This window comes from Prorops nasuta, unplaced genomic scaffold, assembly GCF_024137725.1.
Source record: "Prorops nasuta isolate Cenicafe-Biocafe unplaced genomic scaffold, Cenicafe_Pnas_1.2 PNAS00010, whole genome shotgun sequence".
Classification (NCBI taxonomy): Eukaryota; Metazoa; Arthropoda; class Insecta; order Hymenoptera; family Bethylidae; genus Prorops; species Prorops nasuta.
In genome coordinates, this window is record NW_027116807.1 from 4,189,817 (window position 1) to 4,212,256 (window position 22,440).

Here is a 22,440-nt window from a genome sequence, read left to right on the forward strand (position 1 = left end):
TCCTTCATTCTCCTCTGTATATTATTTTCTCCTTTTTAATCATTTCATAAACAAAATCTCCATCTCCTTCTTTATTCCTCTAAGAATCTAACCCCATTTATATATCATTTATTCATAGAATATTTTCGTTTAATTTTCCACTGGTTTATTTGATATTTCTTGGATTTTTCAGAATTATAAAAATTCGTGTCTGACCATCACACGTACATACCTACTGGTAATCCACTACAAGGGTTCGTTGGTGAAAAATTGATGACGCATCAAGTCGGTTGGTTTTTTGCTGCTCTTTAACCGTTCTTGTCGCTTATCTATCGTGCGAAATGTCTTTCGACCAGTTTTCCCTCGCGTTCGTGCACGTAATACGCCTCGGGCCTGTTCCCGGTGCGACGTGTCAATTGCTGTCGTGGCCAGTTAAACGTTTGCAGAATAAAAGGATATCCAGCGGATAGGAACAATTAACCCCTTCCACCCATAACCATTCTCTGATAAATATAAAACATTCTTGATTATATAAAAGTCAATAAACTTTTTTTTTTCAATATTTTTTATAAGCTGTCACTGATGTTCTCGTATACAATTAACGATACCAATTAATGAAGACGTTATATGACGCTCTTAGACATTTTTGATATATTCTATTTAGGGTAGATCTTATTTTATCTAGATTTTTTTTATTATAAATAAATGAGACGTAGTTCCTCGATTTACTTGGTGCATCTTTATTAAGGGATACATTGCACTTTTCGGTTAGAAAATTTTAGTTGTTTTGAAAGGGGGGTTAAATATATGAAAAATTATTTTGTTAGTGTATTTTTTCTGATATAGTTTAAACCTTCAAATGCAACAGGGAAATTTTATATTAATCTTTTAACAATTTTTTATGTGGCTTCGAGGAATTCAACTTTACCCAGTGACGTGCACGATTGCGGTTCACTAGAAGACCTGGAATAAAAAACAAAAAAATCCCTAGAAAAAGTGTAATTATGGCCCCAGTATGGATTACTACTATTTTATTTTAGTAAACCTTTACAAAGTGGTCCTTTTCTTAAGTCGATGGTCTTGTGAGACTAGCTTTCTTTTCTGAAAGAAACATAGGATTAAAAAGAAGGAAAAACTAACTGTTTTTTTTTTTATTCCGGTTTATACTGTATAGCCATATTTTTACTCCTTCTGAGGATGTTTTGTTTTTTATTATTTCAGACTTTCCAGTGAGCAGCAAACGTGTACGCCTGTACGTAAAACGAAATTTCACGAAAGACTATAAAATAACTTATAAATATTATTTAAAAAATTATATACAAATTCCTTGCTATATTTTTAGAGATTTCAACTGCATGTAAGAAAAAACATACTCAAAGCATGCTTCATTTTATAAATTTATCGGCGTTTCAAAAATCACACAAATTTTCTATCGAAACAATGTAATTTCCAATTAATACCATTCGATGACAACGTCAAGCTATTACTATGTTTAATTACCGTGTTTATGACATAACATCATCATCCGTTAATGTACGTTTTAAAGGAAGAATGACGCTTCTACTTTAACACACATGTTTATTAAAATATGACGGGGAAGGTGTTTGAATGGATCAGTGTAAATGGAAAAACTTTCAATGAGAAAAATGATTTCCGGAGAAAACTGGAATATATCGAGAAGAGATCTTGGCAAAGTGAGTATTTTCCGTAAACGTTTTCCTATCGTATTTCGAATTCGGATTTGCTTACGCGAGACATTCCGATGCAGAGAGCGCATGGCGTGTAACGTGGATGATCCTGAAGAAAGTGCGAAGCGTATAAGTATGAAAAAAAAAGAAAGAAAAAAAAACTGGAAAGGGGAAAGAAGGTTGAAATCGGGTAAGCTGTGTGTAAATAGGCCAAGTGTCATGGGGCAATAAGCGAAAAGCTTAGAAACGACCTATTTTTCTAGGAATGTCCAACGTGGACGATTGGAAGGAGCGAGAGAAAATTCGGAAAATTACATTATAAAAATAAAGCTAAAATAATATGAGCCTTGAGGAACGAATAAAAGCTTTAAGTAGATATTTGTGGAAACAACAATGGGAGGAAAAGGGCAATTTTCTGTCTGGACAAGGATGATTCTTTAAATTAGAAAGTATAATTATTTTAAATATAACTAGCCTTCTCGGAATTCTGACTAATCAAATATTTATTCGCCGCCTACTCGTGTCTGAGTTCTCGCAACTTCAGGGAGAGAGACAGTGAGAATGAGGGAAGGAAGGAGGGGAGAGAGGGATTTTTTTCGATGTTTCGGCTCAAGTTCCAATATCGCTATGCGTCATTTTATTGCAGGCGGATAACTAAGATTTCCTTTGATCCTTTTCAAAAGTTTCTGCACCCTCCCCCCTTCCCCTTCTCTCTTAACACCTTCACAATCCTCTGCAGTAATTTGATTCCTAGCCATTCGAGCTATCGCGTACTATCCAACGGGAATTTTATCGTCATTCGTCATGCAACAATCGATTTATTTTTATCCAGCAAGATTATTACGAGCCTATTACCAATCGTTTATATATTATTTTAATATTTTCCAAACACAAAAAATTATCAGTAATTTAATCACGATTCATCCACAAAAGCAACAAGTTTGACAAAAAAAAGATTTAACAATCATCTCCCTGTGGTATTTATAGTATTTGCTCGAAAGTAGGAAGAGCCGAGCGATTTATCTTTACCCAGTAAGATTATTACAAGCCTATAGCTATTACCAATCGTTCATATTTAATTTTAACATTTTCCAAACAAACAAACAAACAAATATCATCAATTTTATCACGATTCATCCACAAAAGCAACGAGTTTGACAAAAAAGATTTAACAATCGTTCCCCTGTGGTATTTATAGTATTGCTCGAAAGTATAGGAAGAATCGAACGAACAGAGTTCCTCCGGTAAACGAATGGAGTATTATTAACACGTCGAATGGCATTGCGGGTTCACCGGTTCAACGCTGTTCTTAACAGAAAATGTATAATAATATACGCAAGGGAAAAATATCATGGCATTAAACGTGTTAACGGCTACTCGATTATTTGCATTTCTAGCGAGAGTAAGCAAATCGAGTTGACTTTGCGCACGTTGAATTCCAGCATCTCTAACGGAGCATAATGATGGCTGTGGGCTATGTTTGTGTGTTTGTTTGTTGTGTGCGTGCGTGAGTGTATCCCAAAGTATTTCTGCGAACGTGTTTCGCGGCCAAGTTGCTTTCCCTGGTGAGTCTCACGATCAAAGGGGGAGGAACAAGGAGCCCTTAGCTCACTTCTCCCACGTATTGTATGGAGATGGGAAACTGTCAATGTAAGAGGAGGGGGAGGGGGGGTAGAGGACACTAAACAAACACGCGGAATAATAACGAGGAATTATGAGTCTCTCGCTTACCATGGATCCAAATCTATATTTATCCCACTTTTCCTCCCTGATTTTCATCAAATTTTCTACCAGTAAGTCTTTCTTCCCAGAAACTCCGTTGCAACGCAATTTTCTTCCTGGAATCAAACTAATTTATTTTATTTGCATGATTCGAGAGATTAGGTAGAAAACAACTGGTTATCGAGTCCTCGGTTGGACTTTGCTGCAATAGCGGATAAATTGGAGAAACTGGAGTATGCTGACGACACGATTGCGTCTTTGGTAGAAAATAAAACTTGAATCGATTAGATTCAACGACGTTGAGTCTTTTTGGAATTTGACGTTTGCTTAATAATTTGGTGGATAGGACGGTTCTTTGGAAGGAATCGATTAATCATTTTATAAAATTGTACTTTGATATTTTTAATCAATGGCGAAATCAGAGTTTCGAATTTTTGTATAAATGCTAAATCTGTAGCATTTAAAATAGATATATTAGGGAATAAGAGGAATGGTAATAAGGTATCAATGGAGCAACTACGTAATTATACGTGTCTTCAATGGGAAATAAAAAATGAATCGATTGAATCAAACGAGATTAAACCTTTTTAAAATTTAATCTCACGTTGAGAACTTAATAGATACAAAATTGGGGGGGCGATAACCTTGTAAAATTAAATTTTGCTATTTTTAAGCATGACTATATTAAAGTTTCAATATACTGTATGTTGAAACTGTAGCATTGAAAATTAAGAAAGTGATAATGAAGAAACACGGTAATATCACCGTGGCAAATACTTATAAGCTTATATGTATTATTGAGTTTTTATTAGTAAATAAAAATTGAACCGTTTTCTTAAAAGAGCTTAATTCTTTTGAAAATATGATGTTTCGTTAAGAACTCGATAAATGCAAAGCTAAGAAGGGATCAACAATTTTATAAAATTAAACTTCGTCGTTTGTAATTACTAAGAAAATTAAAGCTTCGAGTTTATAAATAATGTTAAAATTGTAGCATTGAAATGGAAAAAGTAGGAAGAGTAAAAGAGATAGCAATTTACTCAAGCGAGTCTACCTCATCAAAGAACTGACGATACCCCGTCCGATATATAAGCAAACAGCCTGTATCAAGTAGAAATTCAAACGGGGAAAATCAATTGGAGGAAAAGTGGAAGTTTCCTTACCTGTACACTTTCCTCCTTCTTCTCGTCTAATGAAATTGATATTGTCTAAAAATAAAAGAGCAACGTGACTGCAAAGTTAAACCGTCTCTCCAACTTTTTTACGTACACATGCAGATATCTCCATTTACTTACAAAAAAGCGGTTTACATAATTCTTTCGAGTGGAGCACCTTTGTAACATCAACCGAGGTGTCTATAAAAATTGCACGTATATAAAAATAACGTCGAATATTGGCACGAGTGGGAAATGACGAGAAGGAAAAGGTAATTAACAAAAAAGAGGGGAGGGGGGGGTGGGAGGGGTTCTGAATGATTGAGTTGCAAAGTAGGTGGTAGAGACTGCGGTATGGGGGATTTTTGTTTGAATTAGAGTAGAATGATTTTATCTGGATGAGGAGAGAGAAAGAGAGAGAGAGAGTGGGGGGGGGGGGGGGCTGGAGCAGAAGTATATAGGTGGTCAGAAATTGGCGTGGGTCGAAAGGGAGAAATCAGCGGGCTTGTACCTGTTCCTCTCAGGTAGAGGCACGGGCTGAGTTGGTTCCATAGCAGCAGGCATGTGGCATGAGGCACTAGCCCCAACCAGACGAGAAACGGACGAAGCTGGTCAGTGCTCAGAGAGCCAGGGGGTCTCCCGATTCCACTAATAGTTGCCGGGCGCATTCTGCGTGCGTTACGTGTCTGCATTCCTGCTGGCCTTTGGCCCCACCGCAGTCGAGGATCGTTAAGGTAGCGCCCCCTTTCATCCACCCTCTCCCCCCTCCACCTCGCTTATATCCACCCGACAAAAGCAGCAAAACGCGTCCAAAGAGCCAAGAGGTGTTCGCGAGAGAGACCGGTGTCTCTCATTATTATTCATCCTGCACCTTCCAGCTACACGCGTGGTGGGGGCAAATCTTCCGAGACCCTTATGCTATACGGACTTCTTTGCTCTTGCTCCTTCTTCTTCTTCTTCGCATCTTCCCATTCACACTCTTCTTAGCCGTGAGAAAAAGAGAAAGTGACGAGTCAAAGAGATAAGAGATAGATCTATTTTTTTTTTGATAATTCGTCAGTTTATTCCAAAACAACCACTCGTTGTATATCCAATGACCTTGGAATCTATCCCACCCCTTATGATCGACCTCTTTAATTAATTTGCACGAAAATTCAATCAGACTCGAGAGATTCCTCGACATTCTATTAATCCCTGTGAGTCTCTATTATGCTATACAAGTATTTATGAAGAAGAGGACAAAGGAAGCAGCGAAGAAGAGGAAGACAATGAAAGTACGGAAGAAAAGGAAGGAGCGTCGTCGATCCTGCATACTTCAGCCTGCGGAACTTCTTCATGGCCTTTTAACCTCCCATACATACGCACAGACACTTCAACGTTTGTTAGGGAGAAGAATAAAGGCTAAAGGTGTGTGTGTGTGTGTGTGTAGTTGCTGTACAAAGTATGTCTGTGTATATGCATATAATCATTTGGCTCCTCCTCTGTGTCCTCGATTCGTTCCATGTTCGAAGATCGATCGCGATTGATCGTTATCACCAACTTATCGCGCGTCTCTCCTAAATATTCTCTATAAAACCTCCGATAAACCGATACTCGTCGATCTTTCAACAGTCATTCTGTGAACAAACTGAATCAAGCCACATAAATTCTTAAATTTATATAAAGAAGTTTGTCCATTTACGACTGTTCAATCGTCAAAATATTCTTTTATCACTAGCACTAATTTTATATACTGCCTTCAACAAACTGCACGAATATGAAAAAACCATAATTATACAGTGCATTAGTTTTTCTCGATCTTTCATTCAATGAAAAATCAGCTGGAACTCTTTCGTCCCTAAATATATTAAATAAATTTGTCGATTTACGACTATACGTTCGTCAAAGTAATTTTTTGCCACAAGTGTAAATTTTAAAAATTTCCTCCAAACTGCACGAACGTGAAAAACTTATTATTGTACAATGTACTAATTTTTCTCGATCCTTGATCCAGTGGAAAAAGCTGCTTCAATCCTTTTAACCCCAAGCACATTGTATAGAAAATTTGTCCAAGTGCAACAATCGATTGGTCATAGATTGTTTTTATCACAACTAGCACAAGTTAAAATTTGTTTTGAATGAATCACGCAGCGCTGCTCCTCCCACGACTGTAAAGGTCATTTTTATTTAAAGATCTTGACTACGCTTGAATGGCTTGGCGTTGAAATTGATAGAATGGAGCAATGGGGCATGAATAATAGGGCGCAACAGTATTGGTGGCCGAGGCAAAGGGAGAAAAAGAGGCGAGCTCAATCCTTTCGCAGGAATTCCCACGTAGCCTTCCACTTGCCAGATCGGGATCCAATTTGACTCGTGCGGAAAGCCGGCTTCCTACAATTCCTAATACATTTAAGCGTGCCCCTTAATTCTTACGAGCCACACGCACGCACACGCCCACACACACACAAACCCTGTAGAAACGCGTACAAACATTCAACTCTGATCACGAAACTACTCGAATTTTCTTTTAATTATAACGAAAAACCTTTCTAGCTGCTACTTCTCGTTCCAATGGAACAAAATTATGGAGGAGAAAAATCTTGCGAGAACCCAAATTATTCTTAAGAATACACAACTATATATGTATATAATCTGTATGAGAGAACGATCGATTCAGAGTGGATGATACGAATTAAGTCTGAAGATATGCGTACAAACGTTTAACTAATCTGAATACCACTCGAATTCTTTTTCAACTCTAACGCAAAAAATTCCTAGCTCCTACTCATCGTTCCAATATAAAAACGATGGAGGAGAAAAATCTTGGAGAGAACGTACATTGTGAATGTTCAACTGTGCTTATAATCTGCAAGAGGATGAGCAATTCAGCTTGAATTATGAATTAAGTCTGAAAATACGTACAGACACCTAACTAATCGGTATTCTGCTCGAATTCTTTTTTAATTCTGACGAGGAAACGTTTTACCTTCACTGAGATCAATTTTACATTATCTCTCAGCCTATTAACGGTTACTCGTGATATCAATCAACTAATTTTATGAATAATTAATTATTTATCGAGTTATTCATCATATCAATAAATTTAGTTTATTTACGTCACGCATAACTGTTAATAGGTTGAAAATAATGTAAAATTTTACTCAGTGTGCTATGCTCACTTTTCCGATAAAAAAAAAACGAGAGAAGAAAAACCTTACTACGAGCACACAACTTGTCTTCATAGAAATTCATAACTGAAATTATGTACTATAGGATATACACGAGAAGGATCAATCGAGCTTGGATCACGAATTAATTCTGAATGAAATTGGAAATTGTCGCCTTAAATAATTTCTCAACGAACGAAGACGCATCATCGTAGTTGGCAAATGTACGAGTTTACTGTGTAAAGCATAAAAATAACTGATGTTCAAAGGTGATGTATTTAGTGGTGCGTCTATTCTGGTGGGAGAGTAAGAGAGAGAGAGAGAGAGAAGAAGCGAAGAAGAGAAATGATTTTGAATGAGCTTGAGCAAGAGAGAGAGAGAGAGAGAGAGAGAGAGAGAGAAATCCGCTTGAATACAGGAACTGTTCTCGCGGCGCTAATAATCACGCGAGTGATTTACGCTGATGCAGCTCGAGATAGAAAAGCGAGTTTCGCGAATCTGCCTTGGTAAATTGACCGGAAGACGCGTGTGCTTGCGAGATGCGAGGAAAGGGTGGGGGAGGGATAGATCGGTAAAGGACAAATTAGAGTATATAGCTTAACGCCTGGAGACGTAGGTGGCATTTTCCTCGCTTTGCTCCACACCCCCCCCCCCCCCCCCCCTCCTATCCCACCTAGCCTCGTCTTTTTCTTATCGCACCACCGATGCATCTCTTTTATCTCTTCTATCACTCCTTCGAATTAGACGGCAAACTACTATAATTTTCTTCTACTAATAACATGAATTATATCCAGTGGGAAAGCCAAGGAAGCACGCTCCACTCGACCAGCGAAATTACTCCGATCATCTAGCTAGAAAATCAATTATTCAATTCAATCAAGTCTTTGAATTTAATCTTACTTTAACAAGCTCGTTACGTCATTTCTTATGGGAAAATCTCCAACTATTAATTTCAATAGTAAATCAATCATGGGTGAAGCAAGTCGAGCTAATTTCATTTGGAAAAATTGCTTGCTGATTATTTAAACCGAAACGTTAATGGAATCGGATTCATGGAGCATTATAATTGATTGGATTGGACGATTGCAATGTGGTCGAGTGGAGTGGAGAATGATGGGAGGAGGGGTGGGGGGAGGAAGATGATGATGATGATGATGGTGCTCGAGTGAATCGGGACGAAGGAGTCGAGGAGTTTCGTTTAACGAGTGTTCCGGTATTGTAGCAAGGCGTGCTTTATTTCTGTAGATTAGGTAAAGGCGGTGCACACTCTTGGCATGTGTCACGTTCAAATAAAGAAAGGGTATAAACCGTCGGGAGAGCGAACCAGCCTGAATAACGTCATCTGGGTCGGACTATCCACACCATCGCCCCATCACCATCGCGCAACTTTGCTGCACGCTCTTCGCACGCCTCGCCAAGCTCGACTAACACCGACTACAGGATGGATTAGCATTTTCATCCAGCGCACAAACTACCAGCTACCAATTTTCATCGCTAAGAGCGAGAACATTTTATGTAAAGGGACAACCTACTTATGTCTCCTACCCTTCCTCCCCCCCCCCTTTTTATTACTAGTTTAACGTGTCTTTTGCAAAATTTTCTTGTCCCTTTGATTTTCACCATTACTCTATCTATAATTATTGTACATTTTTCTTCCTACCCTTGAGGATTTTCTATGCTTTTCTATCGCACTTTCAATGCTTTTAGCATTTCTGCCTTTATTCGTTATAGAAGTCAATAACGTAAAAATTGCACAGAGTGTAAAAGGTGTGGTAAGTTTGAGTTTAACTAAACAGACTTTGTGTACGTGTCAGATTTAATCGTCAGAGTTTGACGAACACGTTGTATCGTTAAATAAACATTTCACTGTTGCACGGCAAAGTTTTTGCAAGTTTGCAGAAAATTCATTCCTAATGTGTAAATTAAAGTCGTAAAACCAGTGTGGCGTATGGTTTCCTGTACAAATTAGAACAATATTAAAATTTGTTTTATATGGTCATATCTACTCTTTAAATGTTCAACATTATTGAAGTATATATCACATTTGTAAATTTTTACTTAACAATACACCGAGTTCAGTCCGAATCCGATTGTTAAACTTAATACGCGAAGAGACATCTGAAAGACGTGACTCTTATTCTTTACTGTGGAGCAAAAAAAACTTATTTTTACTCACCACTCGTATCCTTTTAACAATCCACAACCTTTTTTTCCGTTTTTACGCACCTTGCTCTATACTGCAAAGTGCATGTATTCTCTAAAAGCTTTTCCACGCATCTACCCTCAAAGATCTGTATTAGATTTAACCATCAGATTTTGATGAACACAGAGCATTGTTAAATGAACATTTGATTATTTCACAGAAAAGTTTTTATAAGCTTTCAGACAATTTTTTATTAACATGTAAATGAAAGTGGCAGAACGACACGATAGGATCACTTTATATAAACTAAAAATAATTACAGCATGAACAAAAAAATATCACTGGACACAGTCATCTATTCTCTGATATTTAGCTAAATTTAATAGTAAAAAATGTTTAATATTTATTTAACAATAAACTGAATATTAATAGAATCTGATGGTTAAATATAATACACGAAGACTTCCCGAAAAGCATAATTCATATTCTTTACTGTGAAATAAAAAATCTTATTTTTATTCGCCAGCCATATCCCGCAAACAATCCTACATCAATTTCATTTTCGCACTCTGTACACGAGAAAGTGCACGTAATCTCTAAAAGCTTTTATACGCATCTGCCCTCAAAGATTAAAGCAGTGGAGAAAATTAGTGGCAAAAAGGTCTCTTATCTATTGACTAGGACGATTAATACTTAAGTCCAGTTTGCCCTCTGTTCCCACTTTTAAACCCCATACACCTTACAACTTACTAAAAATCTCTTTCACGCCATACATTCATCGAATTGATTTTTGATCCCATGCATGATGGTATTTACGTCACTCACCTTTTCATCGAGTGCAGGGCCATTTTCCATGGCATGCATTATGGCATCTGAGATTCTTGTGTCTAATTGCCTAACGGCTCTCTCCACGTTCAAGCCCAAAGGGTCGTTTCTCCCATCCACAGCTACCACCAATCTCTCCACCGTTTCCACGTATCCGGACCAAGCTAGATCCAGTTCGGACGCAGGTTCCGTCAAACAGCCCCTGAAAGATTAATCTCCATGAGGTTTTTGCTCGACATCGTTAAAAAGAAAATGGAGGCGAGAAGCCTGAAGAACAAAAGACTGTAGAGTGTGTTTAACCAACCTCATAACATTGGTGCAGAAGCCACCGCAGAGTTTAACATCGGGCGAGATGGCCTTGCACCTAGGGCAATAGGTCATCCTCAGCAAGGCTGCGTAGCATGCCTCCTGCTGAGGACTACTTCCGGAAAAGAGGACGCTGTCCGTTCTGTCGAGAACCGTCTTGCCCAGCGTCAGAGCTTGCACCAGCACCCTCGTTGCCTCGAGGCTCTTCCCCACTGACCTTGAGACTTGCCTCGGTATATCTCCAAACGGTTGAATCTCCTCCATCGTCTCGTACAGGCACTTTTTGAATTTCTCCGTAAAGTCCTGCTGATGCGGGTTCACCGCATGATGATAGGCAATGGGGAAGAGTTTCGTGAAAAATTCGAGGAACCGTTCCTGAAGAGCGTCCCTGCCCAGAGGTTGCTGCAAGGTATCCGGTGTATTGCTGATCGAGACGTAGTCTATCATTGCTTGATACAGGCTACGTATGGATGGTGTACTCAGCATGGCCATAGACCTGTACACCTGCTCGAATAACGTCAGGGTCTTGTTCTCCGATTGCCTGGCCAATACCGTCACGGTTTCTGTAAACAAGAATTACGCATTATTATTATTATTGTTACTCGTAATATTTTCAGTGGAGCACCACGAAACACGCAGAGAGAACGTAGGTTGGTGCTGGGGAATCGAGCAAAAAGTGGTTTTATTGGGCCAGTACCCCCAAGATTACATTAACCTTTGCTCGCAGTCGCATTATTACGTTGACGCAAGCGCTATTTTGTTACTAGCAGCTGTCACAGCCTCTTCTCCTCTATTTCCAACCCGTCTAGCCGGGTCAAATTGACCTAATCAATCCCACCTCCCATTGCAATATGTTCCATTTCAATTAATTGCCAAGATCCAGCCTGAGTAATTATTTATCGAGAATCGCCTTAGACGACAAAAATCAGTCCTAAACAGGGAGACAAATGTTTGGTCGATTTAATTTATAGATTCCTCCTATAGATATAAACCAGTCGTAAAAACCTTGACAATTAAGAAATTTTAGTTGCTGGTTGATCCTAAAGTATTCATAGGATCGATACATTTTTCAGCATGTTTTTATTCAACGTTCTTTCTTATCTGAATTTTTAAGCTTCATCACAGAGTCTACACGAGTGAGATACTCTGCATGCGCATTTCTCATTTATCGACCATTTCCTTCGATCATTCACAAAAATAATGAATTTAATGTTGGTGCGTTGTTCTTTAACGAGTATTTGCTCGTTTCGTTATTTGTTTTTAGGAAAGACGGCCTGATTCGACAGGGCTTGTTTGGATTTCAGCAAGCTTTGGTCAACTTTCTTCTACTTCGGTCTCCCTCCCATTAAGCACGACGTACTCTCATCATCCTCTTTCATCTCTCAGTTTTTACTATCTTACAGCTTTTTGCCACTCTACCATTGCACACTCCGCTCTAACCCAAGTACTATCGTTATTTTTGCAAAGTTTTGCACACAGTGCTTATAGCAAAGCAAGCATCAGAGGCACAAGAAATTGATGAGAGGGTCGTAAAATGGGGAGAGAAAACTGACAAGGATCGATCAGAGTAATTAAGGGGAGAAGGGGTAGGTGGGAGAGAGAAGGATGAAGATGTTTCTGGTCATAGAAGAGGAGGAAACCACGTGGAGGAAGAAATAAAGGAAGGAAGGAATTTGAAAAATATTAGAGAGGAGGATGAAGTATGGAGGGAGAAGAAAATTTTCGAAAGGTAAAAAAGAAAGATGGACGATGAAGAGAGGAATTGAAAGGAAAAAATTGTAGCGATATTTGGCATTCCGGTTCCTCTCGGTCTGCTATCTCCACGCACACCCCTATTTTTACTGTTGACTGGAGCGGGGTATCCTTCTCTCTTTCTCTCTCCCACTCTTCTCTCCTTCCCATTAAAAGTTCAAGGGTAGGAGAGTGAGAGGGCAACTTCGACATTCCTTCGGTCGGTCATTTTATTTTAGCGCCACCGTGTTTGGTGGGAGAGAAAGAAAACGAGTGGCTACAAGTGAGACAGAGAGAGAGAGAGAGAGAGAATGTAGTCCCCCCCCCCCCGGTCCTCAGGTTCACTCTTTAAACCAAGGGGACCGTCTGCTCCCATTCTACATATACCTTCTTCTCCGCTCTATCTCTATCTCCTTCCAGTCCGACGCTTGTTTCTTTTCCTATGAATTTCCATCTCTCTCCAACCGACTAACAGTGCGTGTCGTCCCTTTCCATCCTCGGAGCGAGCATTAGCTCTCTTTCATCTTCATTCTCTACTCGTCGACCCAACGAGACTCTCCTTGGCCAGGATCGTTCGTGCGAAACCAATGTGGACGCCCCCCCCCCCTCTATGTTCCTTCCTCTTCCTCTCGCTCCTTCTTCTTTCACTTGGTTCCTTGCCTCCTCCTCTCTGCCTCCTACCTCTACAGCATCCTTCTGCTGTTCGCTCACTGTTGCTGCTGCTGCTGCTTCTGCTGCTACTCGATGGATGGAGACGGAGGATGGCAAAAGATACGTGGGAACTGTACCACGCAGCCTAACTCTGCCTCAGGGCCGTAGCTAAAATCCTCGCCAATTTCCAATCTTAAAACTAAACTGCTAAAATACTCCTTCGTAGCGCGCTCCTCATTTATTAATTTATCCTCTATACCTTTTATTTTTTAATCCCATCATACCTCTTGCCATGAAAATTCTTTCATATTTTTATTTTGACGACGAGTTTTTTCTTATAACATTAAAGTAGCAAAATACAGCTTCGCTCGTTCCTCGTTTTAATTTATCCTATATACAAAGTTGAATTTTTAATTTTATCCTACCCTCCGAGGTGAGAATTCTTTAATCTAATCTTTTTCGATATTGTTTTTCATTCGGATGACGAATGTTTTGTCATAAGACTGTTTTTGGCGAAACTGGTTAAATATAAAACTATCAACGTTGAAGGTTTATCCGTGTTGTATACGATTATGATAAAACTCGAAGGAAGTTGATAAGAATGCAGATAAGTTTGGCGGTAGATAGCGAGAAAACACTGTGCGCGATTCGTCGGAGAGATGCAAATTTCTAAAGTCAATTAGCGAAGAAACGCTATAGCGATGGGGGAATCTTTTTTAGTCCCTAGAGGCCACCGAGGATTCTCGCCTTCTCGTCTAAACTGATTGGATAATTGCATTTAACAGGATTCACGAGTCACTGCGTCGAGTCAACCCCCCTCGAGGAATTGTATCATGCTCGTACGTACGTACCTATACAGTCGATTAAATACAAACACACGCCAACAATTTCTCACTCTACACACTTTCATTTCCTTCCTTCTGCTCCTCCTAAACTCGCCAGGTTTCCTCAACAATACTCGTGATAATTAATTTGCAATATTAATTAACGTGTCCTTCATAATAATTGCGTAAAGGGAGAATTTTCTAATGGGTAATCCGTAGATTCATTTACCAAAGTAAACACAAAGGGGAGAAGAAAACGTTATCAATTGTTTATAAAATTAATTAACATTTTCTTACTGAGATAAATAAAAGTAAACAAGAGGATACAATATAATTCAGAGCTTGTTCTATTAAAATGACACGAAGAGGGAGCAATTATATTACGATTATTATGTTTTTTATCGTACGATATTCACAGGTTACACGAAGAATAATACTTGTATCGGTTAATTTGCAAAATCGAACATCACGAGTGTCCTTGAGAATAAGCGAATAAAAAATCAAGTCACGTGAATGGATAATTCGAAGCTTGATCTAGCAAAGTAACAGGAAGGGAGCAACTATCGCGATTTGTATGGTTTTTATTGTACGTGGCATATACATAGGGGGAATGAAGAAAAAGGTGAAACGGTTCATTCCCCCAAGAACAGCATGGTTTTCCCTCTGGGCCAAACGGAACAGCAGGTGCGGCTGCTCGCAGGTTGCAGGTGCCGGTTAAGACTCGACTCGACTCGACTCGACTCGATTTTACTTGCTCTCCTCCCCACTCCCCACCGCCAATAAATACACGCGCGTTCCTCCGTCCAGTTCCCCCTTTCAATTACCAGGAAAATAATGTATTTAACAGATTTCTTTGAATTTAGCAAAACAACAAAGAATTAAGAAATATTCCAACGATTTAACACTCGCACAATTGTAACCTTCAAAAAAATTTAATTTTCTTTAATTTGAAATATCGAAGGAAGGAGTTATTGTTACTCACACGAGGATTTATCGCGCCTGAGTTGAATTAGCAGGATTTTCGTAGGATAGATCGTCGAGAGGCAGAGGAATCATAACTTTCAGCTGTGGAGAGGGGGGGGGGGGGGGGAGCACCGACAGTCTACTCTTAACGGGAATTCTAACAATATTCTAATTCGCTTTTGAAATTGTATTCCTGCAGGAATACTCAATATTATGCTATATAACACTTAATTTGTACTGACGTAAATGTCATTGAGATATTCGTGATTCTGATAAGAGTGAGAGGGGGGAGGTGGAGAGGAGAGGAGAGAGGCAAAACTAGGCTATTTAATATTTATATACAAGTGAGTGAAAATTATCATTGATCTAGCGCAGTTATCGCTTTAGCTGGATTTCCCTCCATTTACAAGTTTATACTGTTCGTCTACACATCTCATCGTATACTGTATATATATATATATATATTAAGTTGGCTAGAACTTAATAAGCTCTTTAATGTCCAGCTTTAACAGGCCGCAATTACCCTGGCAAAGTGGCTTTCATTAAAGTGGCCTCTCACTCTCTGCACTTCCTTACCTGCTCACTTAGTTAGTAGTTCTCGACTCGCTATTTCTCCAATTCTACTCGATCTCCCTTAAAAAAAGAAAAACTCCTTATCGGAGGGAGCAACTTGCCGCTCTCCAACAGCTGTTCATTGCTCCCAGTCACCAAAATTTATTGCGCAAATTACAGCTATTTTTTTCGAGAATACGAGCATCCTCTTTAAGAAAAAAAAGAGACTCGTGCACAAATTCAACAAATACTGCATACACAATACTATATCGTTTCTAATTTTACACTAATCTGGCTGAATTTTTTGCTAGCGACTATGCAATTTTTTTTATTGCTTCCAGTCACCAACATTTATCGTATAAATTACGACTATTCGTTTCACGAATACAAGAATTTGCTCCAAGGAGGAAAGGGACTTGTGCAAATTCAACAAATAGTGTGTATGCAATACTGGATCGTTTCTAATTTTATATACTAATCTAGCTTATTTTTTTTCTAGTGACTATGCAATTTTTTCTATTGCTCTCAGTCACCAAAATTTATTGCATAAATTACAGCTATTCGTTCCACGAATACGAGAATTCACTCTAAGGAGAGAAAAGGGACTTGTGTGCGCAAATTCAGGAAATACTGCAGGCACACATTTCCTAGATTGTTTCTAATTTAACACTGATCTAACCTAGCTTCTTGCGAGTGACTTTGCAACTTTATTTATTGCTTCGAGTCACAAAAAATTGTTACTGCACAAAGTGAAACTGTTTTCTTCCTTGTTTACGAGGATATACTCTTTGAGAACAAAAAAACTTACGTAAATTCAACAAATTGATACCAATAAGAATACTGGATGCTTTTTAATCGAATACTGATCAGATCTTTGCTAGTGACTTGGCAATTTTTTCCATCGATTCCAGCGACAAACATTTATTTCGCAAATGAGAATAATTCTCTTTTCGCGTAAACGAGAAGACTTTTTGAGCAAGTCGAGAAAAAAGAGGCTACGGGAAATTCAAGAAATAGCAGCTAATAAGAGTACGAGATCATTTCCAATTGAAGACTAATCTAGCTTATTTTCTTGCCAGTGTGACTGTGCACTTTTTTCCATTCGGTTTCATAGAGAAAATTAAGAACATCAATTATATCCGACTGGGCTGACACAATTCGATCTGTTAAGTTTGTACAAGAACGCTGGCACAATTATCCGATGCTTCTGCCATAACTCACACTATTTCCTTTGACACTCGTTATCCTTTTTGCAGTTGCCCAAGCATCAAGATTTACGAGATCCACTTATTTCGTATTACACACAGCTAAAACTCAACATTAACCAGGCATAATACCGCTCGGCGCTTTTAATTAGCTATATTAATTAAAGGTGCGAAAATAATACTTAGCAAGTAAATTATCACGGTTATACATTTTGGATAGATTAATTAAGGGGATTTTATAAAATTAAATTGAACGTGCTCCGCGAGCAGCGAAAGAGAGTCGAGAGAAATTAAACATTTTAAACGATCGTCCTAATGAATTATTCGATACTTCGCATGTAACTAAATATTCAATTAGTATTATAATATTATACCGAGGAGTTAAATTACCAAGATTTATTAATAAACGACGTAATAATTATAATGAGAGATATTTAATAGATGAGCGAAATTAATGAAGCGAAATGAAATTATCCGATATGGCACGGTTAGCTTAATCAATGTAACCAACCAAACGAGTTTCAGCATAATGACATAACGTGTATCAGTGTCATTGATATTAATGCCTGCACTCATTTTCACATTTATCACACAATTGCACAATTTATTACTTCCTCGTCTTGCGATTGTAGATTTCGGATCGACCAATATATTCCTCGATAGCCAAATAAAACAAAAACCAACGGCAAAGGCAAAACTAAACCATTCGGATAAAACTTTATTTATTTTACAAGAATACGATAAAAACGTGGAATAAACGTATAATCACAGCAAATACATTATTTAAACTTTAAACCGTGTCTCCCTCGTGACGAAAGGAAAAAGGTCGAGCAAACGATGATGAGAACAGAAGTGTGGAATTTACACAGAAATTATTATTGTAATAATGATAATGCAAAGTAAATATTTCTTTTGATAAAGGGAAATTGCTGCAAACACGTAATTTATGCTAAAACAATTTTTTTATCTCTCCACGATAACAGCTGAGCAAGATAAGCTGGGGGTAGGGGGTTAAGGTGGGGGAACAGGTGTATGGCGTAAGTTTCTCTGTTGTGAAAATAATAGGTTCGCCAGGATTAAAATTAAGCATATCTGATTGCATGCTGTATCTTCGCGCATTTGCCATTTTCATTCAGCTATTTGCACAGGTATACTTATATATATATATATATATATATATATATATATATACTGTTGGTATACTCGTTAACACAGTCAATACCCCTCAATTTCCATTATAAGATTCGTATAACCAGACTCGAACGTAATTTCATCCGGTCAGCTCGAAACAAACGTGGCCTAATTATTGCTATACGAGTCGCAATTATTTCACTGTTAGCAGCCAACTACAATCGCCACTGAGAATCGCTCCAACCAAATTCTCTGCGTACACAATGTATACTTTAATGCGCGCGCTGCAGAATGGGCGTGTAGAAATTCATTTGTAACTCGATAACTGTTGCAGCATAAGAGATATCAATTTTTTCGCTTAATACCCTTAAGGATCCAAATAGAAAGGAGTTTCAAAAAAAGTCCCAAGTAAAATATTGATATTTCGTGTAGAATTACGAAGATAAATGAAGTTTTACGTCCACGCGAACTGGGACGAATTCAAGTAAACGCCCCCTACAGGCTGTTTTTTTTTTCACTAAATTTGCCCCAAGGCGTGTATGTAAAAATCCGTTAGCCTCTCTCTCTCTCTCTCTTCCTAACTAATAAAAGATATCAATTTTTTGTGAGATCTTAGTTGAAAGTATTTTTAGAGAGGTCCAGTATGAATAAAATTGTTCAAATGTAGTCCGCGGAACGATAAATGAAGTTTTATCTCAACGACCTGCTATTCGTTAAAATATATTATACTATATACAGTGTTTCACTTAAATTGTTGCGAGGTGTGAACGTAAAAGTTTATTTAATACAGCAGCTACAACAGATATTAATTGCTTGCTTAATATCCTTAAGGATCTAGGTGCAAAAGAATTTTACAAATAGTCCAATGCAAAATACTGATATTTCTTATAGTGTTACGAAGATAAATGAATTTTTACGTCCATGACCTGAGACGAATTGAAGTATACGCCCTAAACAGGGTGTTTTTTACTCAACTCGCAAGAGCGTGAATATAAAATATTATTTATGCTCGTAAATAAAATAAAAGATATTAATTTTTTATATAAAATCTTTTTTCATCTGAATAAGAAGTACTTTTATAAGGGCTCGAGGAATAAAATTGTTATCTCTTATTTTTAGGAAGACGAATGAATCCTTACGTCCACGACCTGAGACGCCGCGAGTAAAAGTATACACTCTCTATCTATACGTATATAACCTTAAATAGCAGCACAACTTTTAATTATGCTCGGTACATAAAAGTTGCAAAATATTATAACAAACTTCGACTACATCGACTGGTACCTATATAATTGTCACAAATACGAGAGAATCCTGTTACAACGATAAGAGTTTTACTGTTAGGGATTACTCGCTAAACTTGATAAATGAAGTAAAAAATGATGGAAAGCTTTTATTGGAAGATTAATTAGTTTTCTTAGTAGTTTAAGTAGGAGAAAAAACTGTAATGTTAGATCATTTCTTTGCAAATGGAATGATTAGGTGCGAGGGGTACGATAAAGAATAATCTCAGCAAGTGTGAGGAAAGGTTTGTGCCAATGGTACAGCAATTAAAATCGAATGTATCTGGATATAGTTTTGAGATTCTCCATGCACGAGATCTCCAGAACGCGTGAGTACCGTTCTGAATTCCAACAACCACTATCCCCCTCTCTTTCTCTCTACCCCCTCCCCTCCCCTCATACTCACTAACTCTTTCCTTAACTTAACTGCTGCAATGCTTCTCTCTGCTGAATCGTCACCTGATAAACCACGAATTTAAATTGAACCATTTTCCAACCCCACAACCTACACATATATTACACACATACACACCTTCGCCTCTGTACTGTAACATAGATATATTATTTTTGTATTTTTTCAAATATTTTTCTCTTCGATAAAAGCCTACTTGAACGAAACAATATTTTTCTTTCTTCATCTGCAACAATCGTTCCACAACATTGACGAATTGGCTTTATTTTCACGACTCTCATGTGTATATGTAGATAAAGAGGGAAGGTTAAAAAAACTAGAATATTGTAGGATAGTAAAATATATTTGTTTTGGCAAAACTGTCACAAGAGGTAAATGTAAATGGCGTGTAAACCGTGTAAAAATGCAAAAGCCAAATTTCCCCTACAAATAGCAAACTTTATTTATCTTTGTACAGTAATTACGATTTATTCCATCCTTTTGCCTAATCAGTCACGTACATCGACAATGATTCAACCCCTCGTTACTCAGAATCTATTGTGCAATATCGATAAATATACGTACACGTGACTGGAAATAAACTTCTTATTATAATACGCTACAATGAAATAAGAGCCAGTTGATATAATGAAAAGAGAGAATGTGACTGAATGGAACGATCGAATTTGAAGGATGATAACATTGGAATGAAATAATAGCTTTACTTACATGTAGGATTTCAGTGGAAAGTAGGACTATACTAACTTTATGAAAGCAAGAAAATTCTGTAGGCTGCGTCATCCCGTCCCATCTCATCGCAACCCAGTGGAGATGTATACATACACATACACACAAACAAACACGTCATTCCACGCATCCATTTCTGGCTGTTCCTCACTTTGCTCGCTTCTCTTCATCGCGATGCATTTCGCATTTCAATGAAGAGAATGGCATAAATCAGGAACAAACAACGCTTTACCAAAAGACCCAACGAAAATCAATGAAGAACAGGATGGAGCACTGTGAAAAATTCTAATCTGTGAGAGAGCAATTTAACAATTTTTAAAATGAATAACCTATAAAAAGGATTATATAAAGAAGAGTAGTCTGATTGAGAAGATTATTGTGTTAACCCATACGCAAAAGAGAGAGTAGTCCTTCGTGGGAATAAAAATAATTTCAGGAGGCAAATGGTGGAAAAATGGGAAAAAAAGGGTAAAGAGGCAACCCGTGGATCGAATTGGCAGATTTCTCGCTGAGAAGTTTCGAGCTCGGCACGCGCTGCCTTATACGGCCGCGAGAAAGCAACCGCCCTCTCTCCCCATACTCCTTCAGACTTGAGAGGAGAGCAACAGTATTCGTCGAGTTGCAGGGAGGAACAAGAGGGAGCCTGCCTGCAACCTGGAACTCGCTCTTAGACACATCAAACAGGACCAGAAACAGCCTGCTCAACCTATAACTACCAAACCACTACTACACAACAACAACACACACGTGCATTTACACGCAAACACCTCAGCAACCTCTTCTACATCTATATACGTATGCATTTATCTTTCATCGCCACAACTCTCCATACCAATTATACATTCCATCTTAAATCAGTGGACCAATAAGAATTCTTCGTTAACTCTTATGCATTAAGAAGAAAAATATAATAATGAAGTATTTTAATTTTACTCAAATAGATTTGTCAATTTTCACCCTTGGCTGACCTTTTTGTACCATAAACGATCCCATCAGTCCATTCAGCGAACAAAGATGTTCATTCCAATTTTCTATATTCCTACATTTTTCTCTAAACTTGAAATTCAATTTTCTCCAAATTCCATCGACTATTTTTTGTTAAAGTAACGTTCACAAAGATCACATAGAAATTTTTAGAAGCGAAACAATTTTATTTTATCCTCGTAGCAAACATTTTAGCGATCGGAGTCTTAGACGGTTCAATGTACCAGCTACGAGGCGAACAAATAAATATATCTATGAATTAATAAATGGAGCTGAACAATAATATTCCAGGTTTGATCCAATCGATTAATCAATTTTAAATAGAAATGCTGGATTAATAATTGGGTTTTAAGTAGGAAGAAGAATAAAAACAATAATATTCCAGTTCTACTCGAATAGATTTATTAATTTTGAACCAATATATTAGATTAATAACTATATAGAATCGAGTAGACTGCGGTATAGGAACAACAATATTCCAGCTTTACTCGATTAAAAAAAAACTCTTGAATTAATAAGTAGGATTGAGTATATATAGGAGCAGCATACGAGCAATAATATTCCAGCTTTGCTCCATCAGATTTATCGACTCTAACTAAAAATCTTGGATGGATAAATATGGAATAGAATAGGAGGATCAACGCGAACAGTAAGAGAAGAGAGGGAGAAAGTTTGCTGTGTTATTTTTTTCTCTCTGCATTTTTTGTCAAGATAGAAAATATGGAAAAGCTTGAGCGAGGGTCGTTGATCCACGACTGGTACGCGCTTGCCGACAATGAGAAGGAAAATAGACGTGATGAATTGGCCTGGAGAGATCAGGGACGCGGCTCAAGAATTATCTTCGCACTTTTGCCATTTGCATTCATCCCAACATTTGCATTTCTTCGTTCAACGAGAAATCAATATTCATAAGAAAAATGAGAAATAGTCCCTCTCTCTCTCTCTCTTTAACAGCATCTTTTAAATTACTTTCTTACGGTTAATTGCGAAAATTTAACTCGCAATTACAGCTTTT

The 22,440-nt window shown here is 37.9% G+C and overlaps 1 protein-coding gene across 1 annotated transcript in view; it reads right to left on the reverse strand.

The window, feature by feature from the left end:
• The window catches only part of dally (division abnormally delayed protein), a 69,432-nt gene that overhangs the window by 38,695 nt on the left and 8,297 nt on the right, over window positions 1-22,440 (reverse strand). The window contains exons 3-4 of the mRNA XM_066733393.1: window positions 10,962-11,526; window positions 10,658-10,859 (exon numbers count right to left, since the gene is read on the reverse strand). Coding sequence (XP_066589490.1) covers window positions 10,658-10,859; window positions 10,962-11,526 — 767 coding nt within the window. The remainder of the gene's footprint in view (window positions 1-10,657; window positions 10,860-10,961; window positions 11,527-22,440) is intronic.